Below are 23,241 nucleotides of genomic sequence, written 5' to 3' on the forward strand. Positions count from 1 at the left end.
ACCGACTTCCGACGTCGGTCGGACCGGTGTCACCGACTGGATATTAGGCCACCGTCACAAACAGTGTTCGGTCCAGGATGACACTCGTGTGCAGGCGCATATAAAGGAGATATCCGATTAATATGGCATAAATATCGTTTGAAGGAACGCGAGAATGTCGCGATGGTACGAAAAGGTCGAGAGTTAGCAGCATACGCCCGCTTAATGTATGACAAAATGAGTTTACATTCGCGACGAGGATAGAGACCGTGGGGTAGAATCGTTTGGTGGTATAGGAAGACAGAGTGAGAGATCAGACGGGAAACGAGAAGAGGAAGGAAAGTACTACTGCTGAAGGTTCGACTGCATAGGAAACTTGGAACGAAGCCAAAGGCAATATGCATTAGCCATCGCGTATTTTGAAATTCAAGCCAAAGCAGATTAAACCCTACCCCTGGACCCCTCTTCGGTCCATGTTGGGCCTCGTCCTCCGATTTTTCCTTTAACCGTACTGTCCTACTGTCCTGTTTGCGGATACGTAATGAACATCAACCCTCTGGTACCTCGATGTCTGAACTTTTATAGCGTTTCGATTGCCGCGCTAATCGATTTGCGGTCACCAAAATTTCTGCTACAGATGGCCCGAAATTTCGTTCTGCTTTGGCTACTAATCGTCAACTGCCACGGTGAGTCCTCGTGTTCCGTGGTAAACCAAAACTTTCATCTTCCTATCTAAAATTTCCAGTCCTTTATTTACTTCATACTTACTAGTGTCGCATGTGCTTTTTTCGTTTCCTTTCTTTCTATTTTTTCTATAGCGGATCGTTTTTTTATAATGCAACATTACGTGTCCGTAGAATATACAAATTGTTATAAGTGAAAAATTCTTTTATTGAAGATTACATTGCACATCACATAATTACATTACATGCAAATATTATATATATATATATATATATATATATATATATATATATGTATATATATATGTCAATTTTATTGCACGCATCGAAATATAAGCAAGCATCGCACATTGTAGTTCGCCACAATTATGGCAATGTCTTACGCGGAAACCTTATCATAGACTTGTCATAAATTCCTCTGTTCCATTGGGTATCCTCGAAACTAGAGATTCCCTCAGGCTCCCATAAATTTCCTGTCATCAAACGTCTGACAAGGCGTGCCGAACTGTAAATAGCACTTAGCCACACGGGGTTACGGCAATGTTTAGGAGCACTTCAATTACCGTTTTCAGTGGAATGCAGCCAACCAGATCCAAAGGAAAGAGGCCAGGTTTCGACCGCAGCGGGCACGGCTTATTGAGGCCTAAATCAGTTTGGCTAGGCATGGCCGCATGACTTTCCAGTAATTAGATATTGAGAGATCGTTTCCAGGACGTTGGACAATATATCGGTAGTTGGTGGCGGAAAGTGCGATTCGGCAGCGTATAATTCCGAATGCTAGCAACCTCTATCCATCGGTTTGCCACCCTCATCCCTTTCCATTCGACGAAGATTAAGTTGTTTTCAAGCTCCTGAGCGTGAACAGTGCCAGAGATATCACAGATACAATCGAGCAGGTGGAATTCATTGCACGCATTGTGAATGTGTATAGCACATTCATATATACATATATATATACATATATACGTATATGTAAATACAGGGTGGTTGGTAACTGGTGGTACAGGCGGAAAGGGGGTGATTTTACGCGAAAAAAGAAGTAGAGAATATACAATAAAAATTTTTCGTTTGAGGCTTTGTTTTTGAAAAAATCGACTTTGAATTTTCGCTGGGTATGCGTGCGGTACGTTATAGCGGATCTCACTGTAAATCGTTGTCTCGATGGAAAACTTAAAAAAAATTTTTTTATTTTATACTTTCTGCTTCTTTTTCCGCGTAGAATCACCCCCTTTCCGCTTGTACCACCAGTTACCAACCACCCTGTATATATGTAATATATATATGTAATATATATATATGTATATATTGTTGATATTGCTGTATATTGTTGTGTATTACTCATAAATTATCGTATACAGCTTGTGGTGACACTTGCAGGACCGCTGCCACGTCCTTCTTCCTTTAGGCATTACTATTACGTTTACCTTCTCGAAACGTCGTGTATTTAATCAAAGTGATTCCCACGTGACTCAATACATTTTCACAGTGGCAGGCTCTTCCCAGGATGTTCATTCAAGAAGTCGTTCATCGATGTGCATAAGACACGCGTTAGCGTTTCCATTGGTCTTCTACTTCCTTGAAAAATCGTTGTTTCGAACCTTGACCTTTCGTGTAAAACAGACGATCGATCTGTCTACTTAAATTAAATAACCCATCTACCGAGCTCCATAGTATTTGCTTCGAATGAACGTGTACGCTTAATCGATCCCCACCCCTCTTTAATTTATGCATTCACGATTACGCCTAAATTGCTTTCGGATTACATACATCCGTAAACCTGTAAATTTTTGATGGAATTTAATTCAAGTATGATCGATTTAAAAAGAAAAAATGTGTTTAGGAAGAGGGCTAAATAATTTAAAAAAAGTCGCGTTCGTTTATTTAAGTGTTTAATGTGACGAAGTCAACCGAAGTCACGGGTCTGGACCTCTTGGTGTTTTCTCGGCAACTGACTAAAACCAAACGATCATCGACGGTTCGATGTCAGGGAATGTTTAGATTATTGGCGCTCGGACCGCCGCAAACACCGATGCCTGACACGGGTCCTCGAGAGAGGCTTCCGCGTCTTATTGCCTACGTAATATTAGCTAGGGGTATTTAAACAGATATTGCAAACGTATTGTTTTTAACAACTAGATGATAGTCGTCGACGATAGGTCGGAAAATGTGGTTACACTTTTAGAAATCACATGTGACCACTTTTAGAATTCAACGATGTACAATATTTCACCACAAAAGCCGTACACCACCAAGTGACGATGTATGTACCAAATATTTTAAATTGCCATTCAATTTGGTATTTTGGTACTTCGTACGTCGAACAAATCTCAAGAATATCGGTTTCGAAAGGACGTGTTCACTTTATCATCTACTATCAGCTTTCATGATAACACTTTCGCTCTAAGCTCCACTCTTTTCAGCTTATTTTAGCCGAGGAAGTTGCAACAGCTTGTTCATGAACTTTGTACCCTTCGAGCTGTGATACATCTCTTTTGGAACGATTCTCGGATCTGGTAACTCGTGTAAATGCAACGAAACACGCTGTAAATTTATCGAGACGACTTTTATTTTGTACTTTCAGTTTCTTCAAAATGAAACTCTTCGTAAACGACACAATTCTATTATCTTCGCTATAGAAAGGCACATCGACGGAATCCTCGTAATGAAATATCAGGAAAATCGAAAGGCTTTCGTCACCAAAGCACGTAGCACGTAGAAACACGAGAGGAAGTAGTTTGGCTAAAGGTACAAAGTGATTTTTCATTCGGTACGACTGGGAAATCTCGGCTGATACGGCGAATCCGAGAACATTTTCGAGAATTATCTGGTAGTAGTGGCTTTGCCAAATGTCGTGCAATAATGGAGTTATATCTGCAGATTCAGTTGCACCAGAGAATTTCAGATCGACAATGATGTCTTGGTGCAAACAGCTATTTAATTCACAATGATGTTCTACAACGACGAAGATCTTTGGGAGAAATGGGAAATCCAGCGTAGCGATTTTCAAACGTCACAAATATTCCATCGTTTCGAAACTCGGTCGACTGTTTAACGTATTGCATTTGATATTTTGTTTCTCAAACGTGATCTTGAGGAATTTTCCACCTTAGCATGTGACAAAGGATTCCTTTTTTATATCGTTCGTCTGCTATGTTTTATTACAATCGTTTACGCGTCTACTTTTATCCTGAGCGAATTTCGAAAAATAGATTTTCCTATTCCTAAAAATGTTGAAAATAATGCTCCATAAAAATTTTAAGAATAACTCCAAATTTCAACTTTTTCCTCTTTTTCATTTTATCTACGTACCGTGTTTGCAACTCTCTTTTGTGTTATCGATTTCGATTAAGATAATATAGTAATTTAAAAAATCCTGTTTTTGAATTACCTCGCCAGCATTTATTCATTGCACGATATCGTTTTAACTGGTATTTAATTTGAGGAAAGAAGCACAAGTGGCTCTGTTTCATCCTTATTTTGTACGAGAGAAGTTCATTCACACAAAATGAATGGAACGAAATGCGATTCACTGGTGGGTTCCGCGTAACTGCACTCGTTTCCACTTAATCTTGTTCCGTTTACGAGCACAGCTGTCTTTTTTGGCGATCGCAAAACTCGTGAATAATGCCGCGACACAAAGAACCCAATTGCAACTCCCCGTCCAGCGTCGGTCCTTTTTCTATCCGTACCTATAACCCGGACCACGATCTCTTTTGCCTTCCGATTTTCCAGCTTCCTGTGTGTACCTCAAATACACGAGACCGTTCGAGTGCCGTTGGAAAGGGTTTGAAGGCCAATGAACCGAAACTATTTACCTGGTCGGACTTGGCTTGTACAAATACAGGCGGCCCTGGGATGCAGCCATGCATTTTGCGTGTATATGCATTGAGCGATACCTGTCGATTATCGAAACGATGCTGGCACAAACAGTCGTGACGAACTTTATGAAATGAATCTTCCCCTCTCTTTTTTTCCTCTACCTTTTCTTTCAAGACCCAGAGCACCGGAATGTATCGAGTCGAACTTTATCGGAGCGTAGTCGTGGTTGCATGAAATCGCGGTAAATTGTTAATGTTCTCTAATGTATACCAATATCATTTGCGGCATTTTATCGAGGACGTTCGGTTAAAAATGAAAACGAAGACGAAGGTTCTATCGATCGACGCCACTGACCTAATAATCGAAACATTAACTATCGGAAGAGAACGGTTTCTACCATTTCTTGCGCCATACCTTTAATCGGGCCATACAGGCAGGAATTGCGATTCTTTCGAACCAACTACCCGGAAAATCGACAGATTGAATAACTAAAAAATTAATACAAAGCATGCCACCCGAGTTACGTTGTTCAGCTCCTACCGATTAAGCTTGTCGGTACAGATTCTAAAATTTTCTTAATTTTTCTTTTCTTTCAGATTCATTTCTCTGTCCGTTTAATGGATTCTGCTTAACGTATATAGATACTGACAAGATCAAAAGGATTAACAATTAGCCGTATCTAATGTTACATCGAACCCATCCTGTCCTAAATAAATACAAATTGATCCCGAAAGCTGATCTATCCCGCACTAGTGAATTCATCACTCGACCAGGCTGGCAGTTCGAGAGGTCGAGCTATTAAAATTCAAAATCGCCTCTACCGAGCGGATTGCTACTTACACCTAGTTTGAGCTGCTCTGTTTGCAGGAACGAATGTTACATCTAACAGGAACTAGGTTTAAACGCAAATCGATACTAATTCATAGCGCGGTCGGCGCGCGTAAATATCATTGCGTCAGGCTGCATACACATTTTGGGGCATCCTCAGTTTGGGGCTCAGAGGGCTCTCGATGGGAATTTAATTTTCGTTGTCAAAGGGGATGGCCGCTTATGCGAATTTAGCATGCGGCGGAAAGAAACGTGCAAGCACACAGGGAGTGCAGTGTGATGTGAAACGGCAGAATGATGGGGATTGAGAGGATGGTAGTCGTGTTAGTGGGTGTGGCAAGGCAGTAGGGTGAGTACGAGGTGGTACAGAGGGTGGATTCAAAAAGAATGAAATAACGGATTGGGTTGCGGCCAACTGGCCGGCTTCCAACCAATCCTTAGTCGCCTGGATGCGGGAGTATATTATGTATACCATTCACCCGCCTTATATCCGTGCCTCGTGGAATCGTCCCGATGCATCCCATTGAAAATCATATTTCCCTGTTTGCTGTGCATCCTTAGACATAAGGCTTCGAGTCGAGTATAGAAACAATAATTGAGAACGAACGGTCCACCGCGTTGCTTCTTCAGCGAAGAGCTTCCCGATGTTCATTAACGATACTCGAGCGACTTTCGCAGGGTCATCTGGTGCGGAGGCGCGAATTTTCCGTGTGAATTCCTCGCAATTACGAGGATAAATAGTGGCAGGCATGCTGGCGTATTTTTTTGAGTGTTACGTGACTGTTGGGAAACTGCCCATTTTCGGGATCACGGGAGAATGGGTTAAGCGATGAGAACGGGGCGATTAAGTTTAGAGTTGTTATTCATCGATGGAGTTTACTGTCGCGTGAAAAATGAAAAGTCCTGACGAACTTGGTCATGTGTACTACTTTAGAATTAGGAAGTTGAAATTCATTCGTTTAAACAGATGCCTTCTATTTGTGATGAGTCTTTTTGATGCCAACTACAACAGACATCGGTAAAGTAAAAGAAGTAAAAAGAAGGCCAATAGTAGCGGAGTAACTGCATCAAGAAAAAATAATTTACGAGAAGCATCTTTACTTCTAAAGATTAGAATTCCTTTTACTCTATAGATCTGATCTCATTTAAGCGCAAACACGTTTTCAGAAATATTTCAATCATCTTTATGGACGTTTCGATCAATCAAATGTCGATATACTTTCGGCATTGTGGATACAACTATGTTGAAAACCATTTGAAGGAAATGAGAGGTCTGGGCGTAAAATGCAGAAAGATAGCGAATGAGCAATCTATCTTTTCTCTGACTTTCCAATAATTCCCGATTTGTTACCATTGTGGTTAAATGAAGCAAGTTGGAAGAGCGAAGGAGATCAAACCTACAAGTTAGATGATTCTCAGTTTAATGCTTACCGTTCTCCCTAATCATTGTTTTAGTTTGAAGTTTTAAATTATAAAGTGGCGAAGAGAATTTGCCAAAATTCAACTCATACGATACCCTGACAAAAACTTTAGTTGGATCTGCGTACTATGTACACTGACGTATGGACTTGTTTTTTTTTAAAAGATCAATAAAAAATAGTATTTCTATTCCTCTCCCTTTATCTAATAAATTGTAGCTTCATGCGAAGAAACTAAATCTTCACGTGTTCTATAATTTCTCCAATAATAATTACAACAGGGTATTAATTATTTCTTTTAAGTTAGTTTTCCAGGAAACGTGGATGTTATTATAAGTATTTTGAACGATGCGAATAAGGAAATAGAAAGAATCGAGGAGATTAAGATAAGAAAAAGCTTTAGTGGAAACTTCAAAAAGCCGTTTGTCGATAGATCAACGTCATAGCTTGCTTCATGGTCCTATCTATCCAGCGTGTCGCTTGAAGCTGAAACATCGAGCACAAATGTAACTGTTTCCAGAAAATGGCAGAGTATCGATTTAAAATAGTAACGAATTCATATAGAATTTTAGACGAAATTGGCACAATATTACTACAATTGGGATACAACGGAACACAGGGAATTTTCTGTAATTAACTCATTCCGTAGTGACTGCGAATCTAACGATAATAATTTACTGCTTAATAACTTGACACTGTATCAAAATATGTAGATCAAAAAAAATTAAAAATAGTATATAATATAGATAGCCTAGCAAAATTTATTGCGTTCAGAAATTTGAAATTTCACGTTATTTGTCGAAGTTTGAAGTATCTTTTTTGAGTAGAACGATAATATATTTCTCCCTGATCCTTTATGATTTTAAAATTATTATTTATATGTGAATTCTTTCGTATTCAAGCGTTCAAGATTAATTAATTTAATTGACGAATAACATTTTTCCGATATCACCTACCTTTACTAAGTTTTTAATTGCATGCAACATCCCGTACTTTTTCCCAGGAAAGGGTATCGGTCTTCACTCGATGACCGTGCTTTCTAAATGGGTAATAAATTTATTGCGTTCAATAACTACGTGCAGAAACGACGAATAAATCACACGCCTGTCTGCTAATTACATTGTATATATACCGTTTCAAGGCAGACGCTCTCGTACTGTTATATTTTTGACCGTAGATGGAAGAACAAGTAGGCTGGGAGATTCATTAATTTATAATACGTGATGGACAGCGATTGAGTAAGTCAATTCGCTTTAAATATTTCAATGTGCAACCCGTTTCATTAAGATTCTTCAGATACGTTGCTATTCTGATAATTAAATTACTCTCGATTCTTGTTGAACAATGAAATATACGCGCAATAAAAGTTCGATAGTAATATATGAAAATATCTTTTGATAAATAGAATTGCATGAAGGACTCTGAAATACTTCTCTGAAATTTCCTACTTTTACCTGCATTTTATAAAAATTTCATTTGACTTCGTGCGAATAATACCTGTTAAATACAAGAGATCTTAAATTAAATTTATTATTTGACATAGCTGCCTGAACTTTATTAAAATTTTGATGTTTGATTTTATGCGAGTGCTCAGAGAAATGCTTGCCCTTCAAATGTCGTAATTAAATATCATTTTTGAACATCATAACAAGCATTAGTCATTGTGATTTTAAAGTCAGTAACAAAGTAACGAATTCAGGGCTCTTTAGCTTGCAACAAATAGAATGAATCGATCACACAATGAAACAGAATTGGTAACTAGATCCGGCGTAATTCAATATTTTAATTTTAGGAAACACCTGCCCCGAGAGCAAAGGATCGCTAGAGACGAAAGAGATAAAATGGCCCTTCTTCCTATGTTTTGCATTTCACTAGTGAAAAAATGTTGAAGTATATAAATAAATACGAATCGACGTGCAAATTTTAATATCGTGCGAATCATTAATCACGACTTTTATCCAATAACTTGCATAATTTCACGGGACTTTCAACTGCGATAAATTCAACAGGCTACCACGCTAAGTCGAAAACTTTGATTGTCTCTGTATACTACATTAAAATCTATAACTTCATTCGTGTTTAAAATATTCATCTTTTACTTTTCACCATGATCTTTTTACGCGATTTGATTAATATTATCAGCAAAATTTCCATATTACAGGTTTTAAGTAATCGGTGCTAACAAATTCTTTTGCGTAACACTTTTCTGCTTCAAGATTTTAATGGCAGAGCTAAACGTTGTTCGAAACATTAATCGGAACCCGTTTAACGATAACGATTGTTGGTTACAGCGCGGACGAAGGCTTCGACGGCACTTATCCGACGAACGTCGTCGTGAAGAACAATGGGACCTGCTTATACGTACCGCCCGGCATATTCAAAAGCACTTGCAAGATAGACATTACGTGGTTCCCCTTTGATGATCAGCGCTGCGAGATGAAATTCGGCTCCTGGACGTACGACGGTTTTCAGGTAGGGAATACCGCACCATAGGAAATGGGTCAGCACGTATCCGTTTCTTTTCAATCTTCCGCTTGCGTTTTTATAGTCAAGGTACTTAGCTAAGACATGCCAAACTTCTTAAGAGGGAAAAGAAATTTCTCTAAGTACATAACGATATTTTACGATTCGACGCGACACGTGGTACATAAAACGTTAGGAAATTCTTTTTTTGTTTTTGTTGTTGTCTAGTGTTTTCCATGCATGTGTTTTTAAGAAAAAATATCAGGGAATATTACTTTAGGAGAAGGTAGTTGCAACTGAATATTGCCTTATTATTTGAAGATGTTGGAAAATAATAGCTTGGAAATATACAACAGATTCTGTTCCCATAAAATCAAAAAATAAGGAAGATCAAAAAATAAGAAAGATAAAAAAAATTAAATTTCTCAATTGTGTGTACTTTTGCTGGCAAATATTAAATGCCCTAGTAAGATTTTGCATCCGTCGGCGAGGTTCAACTGTTGATTGGGAACGATTTTATGTACCTAAATTTATGGCTTCAGAAGTCTGACAACCAGAATGTCCCAATTTCGATATCCTTGATTATTATTTCTACAATACTTTAGAGCAAAAAGCTTACCGTAAAAACTTGTCCGTAGTATCGTTTTCGTCCTCGTCCTGTAAAGTTATTCTTGTTGCAAACAGAATTTGTGGCAGGACTATGTATAATATGAGATGAATAGGATTTAAAGAATTGAAATGTACTTTTTGGACGAGACTCCATTTAATCCTATAAGCCGTTAATGTCGTTAAAGTGTCCGTGCAGTGTCGTCTTTTTAGCAATCTGATGTAAATGCAGCGATGCTTCCGGAAAACATTATTCCAAGGGGATTCCTGAAAATTTGTGAATTGTGAATGGTGAATTTCGGGTAACAATAAATGCGACAGTGTAGCATGCGGAGGATTCTCAGTAATGCAGTTTCTCACTAGCTGTTTCAATTGGTTAATACAATGTCTAGATAGACTCCTCCAAAATTTCTTCAACGTGGTGCTTCTGTTTAAATCGCTAGAAAAAGGGAAACGTAAAATTGCGCGACAAAATGGACAATTTTGACGTGTTTCTTAAAATATGTTACTGCGTATCTCGAAATATAAATATAATATATAAATATTTGTTTCTTCACAGTTTTTGTCTAACTTCGAAAATTCTCCAAACACATATTAATTGTATAAAGTAAACACAATGAGTTTATAGATTTTCGTGAATCCAGCCGAATTATGAACACGCGGAATAATAATTTTTTTTCTAAAATGTTGAGGTTGACTGATAGAAGAACGAGTGGATGAATTCGTAATAGAACAATATATTGAAATAAGTATAGATATAAGTACAGGTATAGTGTATGCTGATCCAAATCCTCACTCTTTCAGTGTTACAATACAATAGAAGAACGTATGATAGGGAGCACGTTTATAATACATTTATAGCAAAGGACATTACCAAAAAGTTAAGTTAAGGCTCTAGCTGAAGGCTACAAGAAACAGCAATAGAAATCTACTTATAGCTCTTTTGTTTCTATACCTTGTAATCCAAAACAAAATTTATATTCAAGGGCACAATACTTCCCCTTATTTTGAATTTTTTAAACTAAATTCTATTCTCTTTGTCAGGTCTCCAGGTCACGGATATACGAAAGAAAAAGGTGTAGAGTTTTTCTTGAAGCAATTACTTCAACAAAAAATGAGTAGGGTGTATAGAAATTTGTAAATTTTTTCGAATTTCGACAATTGTTGAAATACGGAACGCAATAAGGGATAAAATGTTTGCAATTCTTGTAGTTGTATAATACGTTGAAAACGTGCGACCTATCTTTATTTGTCGTCTGTAATCATTCTGAATAATTAAAATTGAGACTGTGAATTACACGGTACGATGGAATTCGAGAATGCTCGAAGGTTCATTAAGGAGGACAATAAGCAGAACGAAGTAGCAAAGGTAGGAGGGGTAGGAAGGAAAGTGAAATATACGTATAACGCTTTCCTAGATTACATTCGATTTCATCGGTCTCATTTTATACAACTTTCTCTTTTGCTATGCCTGACATCGAATATACAAGTATATCCATTAGATGCATAACAATGAAATTACCTTCGAACATAAAAGATAAGTTGCAGGTTGCATGACGTTAAAGAGGGCTAGTCACAGGAAAAATTTGCGAGATGGTTAAATATTGAATGTTAATAATTAATGCGAGTTAACAGAGCAGAATATCGAGAAAATCGATTTTGTTTTCATCGTATGCTCTTAAATTGTATTTTGCACGATGAAAACTATTGCGCACTGCAGTCATAATAACTTTTTTCTAATCGATGACAATAAATTTTCAACAGTTGGACCTGCAACTGCAAGACGAGAGCGGAGGTGACATCAGCAGTTTCATCACTAACGGCGAGTGGGATCTGTTAGGTAAGTTTTTACAACCCTTATCGGGGTTCGTTTCCTCGCACGGGCGAGCAGTTTGCTCACCGTGAAAGCAGTTCTTGGACGATTAGCAATTCTAAAATCCTCGGCAAGTTCTAGGACACAAAGGAGCCCGTGATCAATCGTTTTCATAGGTCTAGACCAGCTGCATCTTACTACCGGGGAGCTTTATCTAATCCAGATTTTCATCAGAGTTACATGTGGCTGTAACGTCTTCGAGAGTTCCAGGGTGAAAATTAATTCCAAAGTCCGTGTTCTCGCTGAAATCTAATTATTTCAATCATAACTAACTTGAATGAATCTCGATCAAAGATGGTGCACACTTCCTCCAAGTTACTCTTATGATACTTCTCGGATTCTTTATCAAATTTTCGATGCATTTAACACATTAATAATCGCATTTGATGGTCAGCTATTCTTTTACAGTATTATTGATTTATTTATATATTTATTTATTTACGTGATAAACTCTTTGATATAACAGATTAACACAAGGGACAGGAAAAAAATGAAGAAAAGAAGTTGAAAGGAGCAGAAGGTGCATATGTACAAAAAAAAAAGAAAAAGAATGAGAATAAACACGTAAGAAGCAACGAGACAAAGGCAGAGTATAAAGGTACAAAGAAAAATTACAACACAATAACATTATTAAAAACACCCAACTATCAATATTAAAAGAAATATGTATTTCATATGAACGGAAAAGTTAAAAATAGAATGTAAGATGTTTGTGATTCTCCTAATAATTTCAGCATTTCTTGTATCTAGAGAGAACGCACGTGTTTACAAGATGAAAATTATAAAATAAAAGTATCACGTTTTGCGGCCACGTAGGTTTTATTTCTGGGACGTATACGCGCAAAGTGCCGGTATATACGCGACATGCATAGAGAGCTTATGAAGCAGGCAAAAATGTATCTTAAGTGATTTCAGCCGGAACAAAATGTGGCTATAACGGAAGAAACACTTGAAAATGAAGTCGCGGTCTTTCTTCCGCTATGTTGCTCGAGATAGTTCAAGTGCATAGTGTACGTCGCGTAAAATAGTTGAGTCATCGCTATCGAGCCTAGTAGCCTTTTATTTCCATGAGCTTTTTCCTTCCTAGGTGAATCCGTCGTCTCTGAACACTTGCCACTTTTACGCTCGTTGCACTATCATCGTTGCGTTACCCTGGTTGTCTGGCGAGTTGTACAGTTTCTAGAAAATAAAAACTTCAACGAGAATTGAAGAAAACTTAATATTTTTAACGTTACGTTTTTTTCCTTTTTTATAAATGAGTAACACAGAGTCATACAATTAAAGAATATTTTGTACATTCTACGAAACATTCATTCACAGAATAATTATTGAGTACATTTAAAAGTAACAGTTATATCGCGTTGAACATCGAGTTGTATTGTATTGTACTCAACACTGTATGATCACAGATTATTTTTTTATTTTTTATAAATAAGCGTGCATAAGCATAAACCTGTTTCGATTGTAACAGAGATAATCTACGATTCTATTCTTTCTTTTCTTGTTACAGGAGTACCTGGTAAAAGAAACGAAATTTATTACAATTGCTGCCCAGAACCGTATATAGATATAACGTTCGTGGTTATCATCAGAAGGCGGACTCTTTACTATTTCTTCAACCTCATCGTGCCGTGTGTCCTGATTGCCAGCATGGCCGTTCTGGGATTCACCTTGCCACCCGATTCCGGCGAGAAACTTTCTCTAGGCAAGTTAGATTACCGCTTCTGCATATCAGAAGATTAAACGGTATCTATCGTTGTCTGTGCTATCGTTAAGATTACAGTAAGAAGCTGGTAAATGATTCAAGAATTTTTATTTCTTCTCTGATCATTCTACATTGAACGTCGATTGGCATGGCCCGACGTTAAAGCATTATAATTATGTCGCCAAACATGGTTAGTAAAACTCTGACCAGTTATTCAGCATTAGTGCGCGACCACGCCAACGCGTTCACGAAGTCATTGCATTATTTCGTTATGAATTCTACTCGAGATTTCGGTGATTACTCTCTCCCGGCAAGTTCAAATCGCTAGCTAGCATAATTGCAATTCCTTGCAGGCTTCGAAACACACTATAACAGCTCACGTGATTAGATTCAGTCGAGTTCTCGTAACGTATCGAATTGTATGGGAAATTACCGTCGCGTCGATGTCGATCGCAGACATTCATACGCCAGTGAAATACTGGAATTTATTGATCGCCTTTTGTAGTTTTGCGTTTCATATACGCGGAACGATCCTTTTAAAAATGATAGACATATCTATGTTTCAACGTTCCCCGTGAAAGTAACTAACGTCTTAGAAAGTTGAAAATTCAGTTTGTAGACACCAATTAACAAGCAAAATTCTAATTTCCTGTTACTTGACCCTAACGTAAATTAGTTATACGATAGGGATTGTATATAGTTGAAACATTAAACTCGCTCCTTAACTTCATACTATAATTGGTAAAGTTTAAAATAAAATTCGTCTTGAGCATACTCTATCGCTCAGGAACGGTAACTCGATTCTGCCTTTAGTCTTTTTATTATCTATCTACAAAAATTCAAATATTTATCCAAGAAATTAAAGATTTAAAAGATGGATACGACAAAAAGAGCCAAACAAATTCATTATTCAATTTATTAAGCGTCTAATACTTCAACGATGATAGAATGCAACAGATAATAACTGACCAAGCCGCGGGAGTTTGAAACATATAGTCCGTGTAGTTTAAGATAGGAAAGATCAGGACTACCTGCTTCGTAATATTTTTTGAGTCCTCGAGCATCAACAGCTGCCTACCTTTCAGCCTGTTGTGGATTAATCTGGTTTGGTTATCGAGTTGCTTTACAGTGATAATTAATTGCTTGAACGAACCTCTTTTGCAGGGGTAACCATTCTCTTATCCCTCACTGTGTTCTTGAATATGGTGGCCGAGACAATGCCAGCGACTTCGGACGCCGTGCCTCTGCTGGGTAAGTCCGTCAATAATCGACTCCTTTTTTTACTACTTCGTTGTTACCTACTCGGTATCTTTAAAATCGTTCCCGTGGTGGAGATAATATCAGGTTTTTCCTTCTTTTCTCTTTTCTTTTTTTTTTCTTTTTTGAACGATTCGTCCAGGGGGCAATGGAGCGTTTCATAAATATAAAGACACAAGTTGGCTGATCTTTTATTTATAGTTCACCTAAGACTTCAAATATTGGAACGTGCCTAGAGTGAGACGGATAACGTTTCTAAAAACAGAATTCGGAAGATTCTATGGCACCTCGGTGTTTTTGGAGATGATCCAGGGAATTTTATCGCTATTTAACGTTCATGTGTACGTTCCGCGTATTGAAAGATGGATTAGTGCATACTCGGTTTCGTAGTTTCATTGGAAATTTGGGTCGAAGCCCATGCTGGAATTATATAATACAACGAAATCATCTTATTTTTTTTTGGAAAACGTATTTTCTCTTACACGATATCACATTCTTTTTCATCATTAAATAATTTATAGCGCAGCATCGATAACCGAATATATTTCAATGGATCGGATCATTGCGCGATAAATGTATGAAACTGTATTTAAGTTTAAACTAAAAAGTTTCAAAGATTGAGAGATCAAACGTTTTGTTTTCATAAATGAATGTTAAAGATATTTAACATGTTATTCTCATCGAATAACTTTGTTGTTCGAAAATCCATTTGTACTCTTAAATATAATATTTAAATCCGAAATACAAGCTTGATAGAATATTGGGAATTAACAGATATATTTTGATAATGAGATTAAAATTTATTTTCAGAAACCATTTTTCCATATTTCATCTCTGCTTGCAGTTTGATATATTCCTTTGGAAAAAATCCAATATTGTGATCGGGAAAAAGCGAATCGTATTTTCTGTCGAGATATATTCTTATGACATACTACAAAACGCAGGGAATATTCTTTAGTGTTTTGTAAATCTGTTCGCATAAGATCTATCGTACTCAAGGTTTATACAAAGATCTTGGATCATGTTACACATACATCTGTTCGTAATGTCTTTATACGTAATACGAGTGAGGCTTGTTGTGCACAGTCCTTTATCCTCGACTGACGATTCCCTATTGCAGTCAGAACTATTCTACTGACAGAGGTAGTATCTTGACAGTAGTAACAGATCGTACAGGTTAGACGCGAAGCTGGGACAACAAACGTCCATTGACACCTTGATCGGGGATAGCTGAAGGGAGGATTTTGAAATTGTGGTTGATATTTCGATGAAGACTGATGGAATTATAATCAATTCACAATTTCGATATGTTGTTTATAGTGATATGCGGTTTCCGAGTTGGTCAGTAGAACGATCGGTTTTAATTTGGCGGTTTATCACGTTGGTTATACTTTCTTGAAACATTTAATATTTTCACAGGAACATACTTCAACTGTATCATGTTTATGGTGGCCAGCAGTGTAGTCAGCACCATTCTTATTTTAAATTATCATCACCGGAACTCTGACACTCATGAAATGTCTGAATGGGTAAGCAAGTTTTTCATCAGATTAATTAGGGTTATAAAGAACATCATATTGAGAATATTTCGGGAAACTTAAGTGTTGTTGTGTATGTACAAAGAGTAAATACTTCTGATTTCACCGCATATATGGCTTCAATTAACCTGAGTTCATGTGCTTCCAAATACGCTTTAGGTTTACTTCAGTTATTAACTGGATTTACTTTTTCGAGTAACACTAAGTTTCCACCTTACACGAGTTTTATTGTCTATTATACCCTGTGGGTTATAAGAATCGCATGAATGGTATTTTCTATTAATTTTCTAATTTGTTAAATATTATTTCATGTATCAAAGCCAATATCTAATTTTAGAATTGAAGCAATATGGAAGTTTAAAAATTCGGTAATAATGTTGAAAGCATACAAGAATAATAGCCAATTATTTCGTATTCTGTATTTCATCGATCATAATTTTATCATTATATTATTTATATTTCAATCTTTCAGGTGAGAGTGGTATTCCTTTATTGGCTGCCATGTGTACTTCGTATGTCACGACCTAGTGATAAAGAAGAGAGGGAGGCACAAAAGTCTCAGAAACCGTCTCCAGTCACCGGTAATTTAGTGACACGAAAAAGCATCGACACAAGTACTGACAACATTTACTATTATCTATATAAATGTTTTTCTATGTCATATAAACACCGATCTCAGTCACACACTACAAAATTGTGCACAAAGCACTTCGAACCCGACTTATTTTAGGTTATGTATATAAACATATTTGAAGATATACAAGTACTATCAAGAAAGTAAAACGTTGCCAGAATCCATTTCTTCTTTCTTTTACATTTTTTCTCTCCTTTAGTAGCTATGTTGTACATATACTACTTTACTACCTTTTTAGAGTAGTTCTAAGTTGTTTCTTTTCTTTGATTTTCTGTTCTTATAAAATCGAAAGAATTCTTAAAGACGACTATTATTCCTCTTCAAAAACTGATTCCCAACGATGTACATACGCTATACTATTGCCATTCCAAGGATATCCTTGGTAAATTATTTATTTGTTTTTCATGTACGTATGAATTCGAAAAAATTCTCAGACTTTATTTAAAATAAAATAGTATTTATCGATCGACTCTTGTCTCCCCTTTGTATCCTACCCCCATTTTATGTCTCATTATGGACCGAATGCGATAAAAACTCTAATCAACTATTGCTTTCACTTACTATAACTATTTCTCAAAACAGGTGCTGGTAAGAGTCACGGTGACCTGGAGCTTCGTCAGAGGAGCAGCAAATCCCTCCTAGCGAATGTCCTGGATCTCGAGGACAATGCTCTGGCGTCCCATAATAATCTCCTGAATAACGTGTACAGTACCCCTGGCCCTCACCATCACACGATGGGCCATGGGCATAGTCACATTCACACGACGCCCCATCATCATCATAGCCATGCTGCAACACCGCATCATCAACATTCAACGCCACTGGCACACTCCTCTTATCCGGGGGCGATTCAAATCGGTCACACGCCGCATCATCATCCACATCCGCCAGATACGCCAGGTCCCCAGGTCGAAACAATACTTCAAAACGCGTGTTTCTGTGCCCGAAACGAGCTCATTATGATCCTCAAAGAAATTAAGGTATGTTTCTCACAAAGTCGTCGTTGTGAGTTAACGGAAACTGTTTCCATCATTCGTATTTTCTCATGTTGAATTACCTTAACCGTATGTTTTTCTTTAAAAAAATACTGAATCTATTTGTTCCATTTATATTTCATATTTTTGTTTCTTAATTTTGATAAAAAATTTTTAGGCTGACTACAGTATTTATTCCAAGAACAATTTCTTTTCTCAAGTTATTTACGCTTAAAAGTAGAGTAAAGTCTCTCTTATAGAGCGTATACATTCTTAGTCACTTCAACGTTTACAAACTTGAGCTCCTACTTTATTTTCAATAGAAAGAAGTGTCGGCCATTAATAATAATGAGGATGACAATTAGCGAGTTCTTGTGAAATATGCGCGATGATGCTTCGGCTAATTACCAAGTGTACACTCATTTTAATTTACCCGTAAGTGGAGAAACTTTCGTGTAAACTCGCATGTAGTATAATACCGAAACATCTACCGACGAGGTTCGCTGACGAACGTGAAACCATTCTCTGTTCTATGACTGTTTGTGCAGGATTATTAAAGCCTGTCTGTTTCTCGAGTTTCAGAACTGACACGGCAAAGTCAAACACTCGAAATCTATCGGTGTTCATAATTATAAACCGAATATTTGATAGAAACTTCAAGATCAGTCCTGGTTCCATGATAGAGACAATTTTAGACAATTGCGCGGTCATTGTGTATTCTGACCAGTTCCGGGAATTCTATTGTACATTTCCTTCCTGGAATTAGAAAGAGATTGAATTACATTTCTCAAGAAAATGGCCATTGTCGACACTTGACAGAAGTATTTGGCTCAAAAAATCTTTGATGCAATTAATTGTTTAACTTGGTAATTATTATACATGCAATTATGGGGATTATCGTATAATAATCATGGGATTTTCAATTTTTCATGGGGCTGATTATACGCTGAGTAAATAAATTGGTCCCAGAAGAGGATAGTAAGAGGGTTTCGAAGTCACAGAGCGATCACAGTTCAAGAGGGAGTCTATCTGTTAAAGGATAAATTAGGACTTCCAGTGCTTATTATCGTGATTTATATTAATGCATTCGACAGAGCAGCAAATGCGCTCGACGTAATTTCAAACGTACACATGGGATTCTCAATTATATATTAATATTTCAAGGGACGCGCGCGCGAATGTAAAGAGCGAAAGATACGACTTCAGGGGTTGACGCACTGGTAACTTGCTTTCGTTTTAGATCACGGCTTCGTCTCTTAAAATATTCATACATAAACATCTTCTATTTAGCGAGCGATGATGTTACACGCAAATTCATTTTTATATAATTCATTATCAGTTTCGTATTTATTAATTTACTGTCTACAAAGATACACATGTTGGGCACTGACCGATTAAAATTTTTAGACTGACTTAACGAGTACCATTAAAACTAATTATTGAAAATCTAGATTGATTTAATAAGTGGAACCAGTCACTAATCTGTTTAATCAAAAATATTAATCGGCCACACTGACCCATAACCTGTCTAAGGATCGCAAAGCATATCCATTGCAACGACAAATATCCCATTTCCTCTAACACAACCGCTTTCATGAAAACCGTACTTCCTGAAAACGAGCGTCATACATCATACACGGCTTCCTGTTCCAGATAATCACGGATCAGCTGAAGAACGAGGAGTTGAACACCAAGGTGACGAATGACTGGAAGTTCGCGGCGATGGTGATCGACAGAATGTGCCTAATCATTTTTACTCTGTTCACCATCATCGCAACCATCACCGTCCTACTGTCGGCGCCGCACATCATCGTCACGTGATTTAGAAAAGTACAGATAGCCGACTACACGTTGGCGGTCGACGAGGATCGTGCGTTGCGCATCGGTGCGGACGGCGAGGAACGCGAACATGACGACGACGACGATGACGACGACGACGACGACGACGATGACGACGACGACGACGATGAATGAATTTCTTTTAACCATTTTTTTATACTGAATAATTCATTCTGAATCGCGTCAGTAAATTGATGTTCGTAAGGAAAGCAAGCTTTTATTGATTCGATGTTGAGCATCCAAGTTTCGTTCCAGTCCAAAACAAAACCTTCGTTACTTTGTCGTTCTAGTCGCACCTCTTCGCTGCTCAATACTCTGATTCAACGACGACGACGACAATGACGATGATGACTACCACAATCTGGTCCATGCTAGGATTACGCGAACAACGTTTACAACGATGTTTCTCCTACGCTTGGTTGTCCAGCTGATTGGAAGTCGAGCCTGAGAGTCATGTGTTACGCCCCGCTTCGGGTGATCCGCACTGTTCATAGGAAGAAAATGATACGAGGACACTAGGCTCTCTGTATTATTTAAGATATATATATATATATATATACATATACGTATACGTAAAAAGAGATACGTATATGTATACATATATATATCTTTATGTAGTTCATTCGAAGAGGACGCCTTAGCGAGACACGTTGAAAATGCGCCTACATAGGCGCGTTAAAGGAACACTGACACGCGCGCGCGCGCTCACACCTACATGCACACACGATCGCATACAAACATGCAGGCCACGCCGAGGTATGTGCATCTCTGGCATTTGTTGTGCCGCGATAGGGATGGAACGCGAACGATCGCGAGCCTCGAGTTCCGTTCGGTTCGAGCTGACGCAATTTTTTGCGGAAAATTGAATATATGCAACATGCTGACGCTGAACTGACTAGTGAAGCGAAAGTAGTTATATCTTCCTCATATTTTTTCTTCGTTGCATAATTTCTATCAAAATCATCCAATTTCAGGTTTGTTAAACGAATATATTTAAGTTTTCGAATATTAGAAATTGTAATTCTCTTATTAATCGCAGTGTTAATTTTAATCCGATATCTGATAGCTGGGAAATATTACGTTTTATTCGTTTTCATGGATATTACTTTTCCTTGCATTCTTGCGATAGTGAGAATAGAGAAAAATATCTTCGTTATTGTTGTTCTTATTATTAAGTTATCTTAAAGTGTCGCTTTTGAGTACGACAACTTGCTATCTATTTGACCACGTTGTGAAAAGTATTTTATTCTTTGAAAACTATTTCGCTGAAAGTGACGTGACGAATAGTTTGACTAAAATTTTAACGAAAACATTCGGTTTTGAAACACGCTTCAATAATCGTTGCACGGGATGCAAATAAATCTGCGTACACGCATGTGAAACACGAACACGCATACACGTACACGCACATATACACGCGTACACACGTAAGAGACAGAACATAGAAACAAAGAGCACCGAGAACCGTCGAAGGGTTTGAATTTGTTAAAGAATAAATCGAGTTGCCCGGTACGGTCCACGATTACGAAACGATTTTTCGTTCAATTCTCGTACGACCGTACCAGCCAGAGAATCTCATAAAAAACGAGAGAGAAAAAGAAAGAGAGAGAGGAAAGAGAGATATACAAACAAAAGAGAGAGAAGCTGAAGAAGGGTACACCGCTCCTTTTATTGTGCTTAAAAGAGAGAAAAAGGTAGAGAGAAATAAAAAAACAGAATAGAAACAGACGAAAGAGAACACACGATTAAGAGCAAAGCGCACACGTTAATATTCTGAAAAACTGAAAAAGCAACAAAAAAAGCAAAAAAAAAGAGAATAATAAGTAAAAATAATAACTACACACAATGAACTGCCAAAATGTTTCAAAACAATGCCAGTGAATTTTATTATCCGTATCACTAGTAAGTAAAATCGACGACAACTTAAATAAAACGGGGGATTTATACTACGATTATAAGATGGCGTGCGATAGCGCGGCGTTTAAAACAAAAGAAAAAAATAAAATACTGTTCTTTGTTAGCTCGTAAGAGAAATCCGGCGTAAGCAAGCGGAAACAGTGAGAGAGAAAGAGCGAGAGAGAGAGAAAGAAAGAAAGAAAGAGAGAAAGAGAGAAAGAAAGAAAGAGAGAGAGAGAGAAAGAGAGAGAGAGAGAAAGGGGGGAGAGGGAGAGAAAGAGTGAGGACGCGAGTATATGAATGACTTCAGATGAAATGATGACGATGATGACGATTGTCTTAGCGTAGCATCTTTCTTCATTTTCACACATTTTTTTCCCTTCTATCGGCGGACATCGTTTGTTGTTGTCCCTCTGTACACGCTTGTACAAGCGCACACACGGTACATACTCTCTCTCACACACCACCAATACGTACATAGACACTACGCACTCCGTTGCGTTGAGTTTCACACACGTTACACACCCGCTCCACACATGTCTCACACTTACGTTAACACAAGACGGACATGCGTACACAAGCAAAAACTTTTTCAATCTAACGTTCTAGGGAGTCAGGCTTTCGCATCCTCGAGATTCTCGCGTGACTCCCGGCGAACTCGACGTTCGCTATCTAGGTAACGAGGCGTCTACCTATCACAATCGGATCCGAGATTCGCAACGCGATTCCAAAGCAACTCGAAGCTGTTAGTGTATATTTACTTTTTTAAGTCGAGTCGCCTTCGAACGATGCGAATCTCGAAGATCCTCGATGGACGAGCGACCGTGCGGCTTCCTTTCGAATATTCCCGAACGCAGTCCGGTTCTGGGTACTTTCCCCTCATTCTTCGAACCAGCAACCGACTCGATTCTATGCTATCTGACTGTACGCGAAACTGAATATCAAGATCTCGAGCGATCGCACAAGTCTGATTCTTGAATAATCTCTTGCTATTCGACCGCACGCTACTCGCCCTAAATGGCCAAACCATTTGCAGTTCGTCTGTGAAAGTACCCACGTCGGATTATCCGTCAACGGGCGCACAGCAGTTCCGATTGACTTTTGCTGTCTGTCGCTGCAAAATGGGACCCCTTTCCTACAAAAGTATATTGCGAGAACTTATGAGAGATCGATAGTTATGAAAAGAATTGAAAAATTGTCATTCAATGCGTATCGAAATTTACGAATAAACAAGAAAAAATTGTTTTCAAGAACGATTAGTCTCGCTGCATTGGTATTCGCATTAATTAGGAATTGCATTGTGCTGAATGATATTTTTTATCGAACGTCGCGCTTCGTTTAGTTTCATAGTGAATATTTGTTTCGACGACAAGACAAAAAAACACTTCGTCAGGCTTGACGTATTTTCGGAATCGAAGCTACCGTAGTAGTTAAGTTGTAACGTGTACTACACGCGATCGTCGTTCGTCTGGTAGTGTCTCGTCGAATTTTCTGTCGACCACGAGTCTAGAAGCAGGAAACATTTTAGTCAATATATAAGAATGCTCAGTATTTAATACGATATTCCATTTACTATTTTGACTCGTGACCAGACTCGAGATTCGAGACTCGTAGATGCTCGAACGAATCGACGTCGCCGGGAAATAGCATTTCCTTTTCGAGCTGTAAGAGTCACCGTGTTTTTCGAGCAACGTTAGATTTCATGCTGTACATACTTCGTTAATTTCGA

General features: G+C 37.9%; 1 protein-coding gene across 3 annotated transcripts in view; it reads left to right on the forward strand.

The window, feature by feature from the left end:
• Positions 1–19,849, forward strand: part of LOC100748445 (neuronal acetylcholine receptor subunit alpha-7-like) — a 157,515-nt gene extending 137,666 nt beyond the window's left edge. For 2 of the 3 annotated variants that reach the window (XM_012394598.1, XM_024372711.2), the window contains 8 exons: positions 9,019–9,199; positions 11,561–11,636; positions 13,180–13,374; positions 14,539–14,625; positions 16,051–16,160; positions 16,642–16,783; positions 17,386–17,783; positions 19,431–19,849. In XM_012394598.1, the coding sequence (XP_012250021.1) occupies positions 9,019–9,199; positions 11,561–11,636; positions 13,180–13,374; positions 14,539–14,625; positions 16,051–16,160; positions 16,642–16,783; positions 17,386–17,783; positions 19,431–19,598 (1,357 nt within the window). In that variant the 3' untranslated portion in view covers positions 19,599–19,849. The remainder of the gene's footprint in view (positions 1–9,018; positions 9,200–11,560; positions 11,637–13,179; positions 13,375–14,538; positions 14,626–16,050; positions 16,161–16,641; positions 16,784–17,385; positions 17,784–19,430) is intronic. The other variant, XM_003485996.2, reaches the window with a different exon arrangement.
• Positions 19,850–23,241: the final 3,392 nt, after the last annotated feature.

Source organism: Bombus impatiens, unplaced genomic scaffold, assembly GCF_000188095.3.
Source record: "Bombus impatiens unplaced genomic scaffold, BIMP_2.2 scf_0095, whole genome shotgun sequence".
NCBI classification, from domain to species: domain Eukaryota; kingdom Metazoa; phylum Arthropoda; class Insecta; order Hymenoptera; family Apidae; genus Bombus; species Bombus impatiens.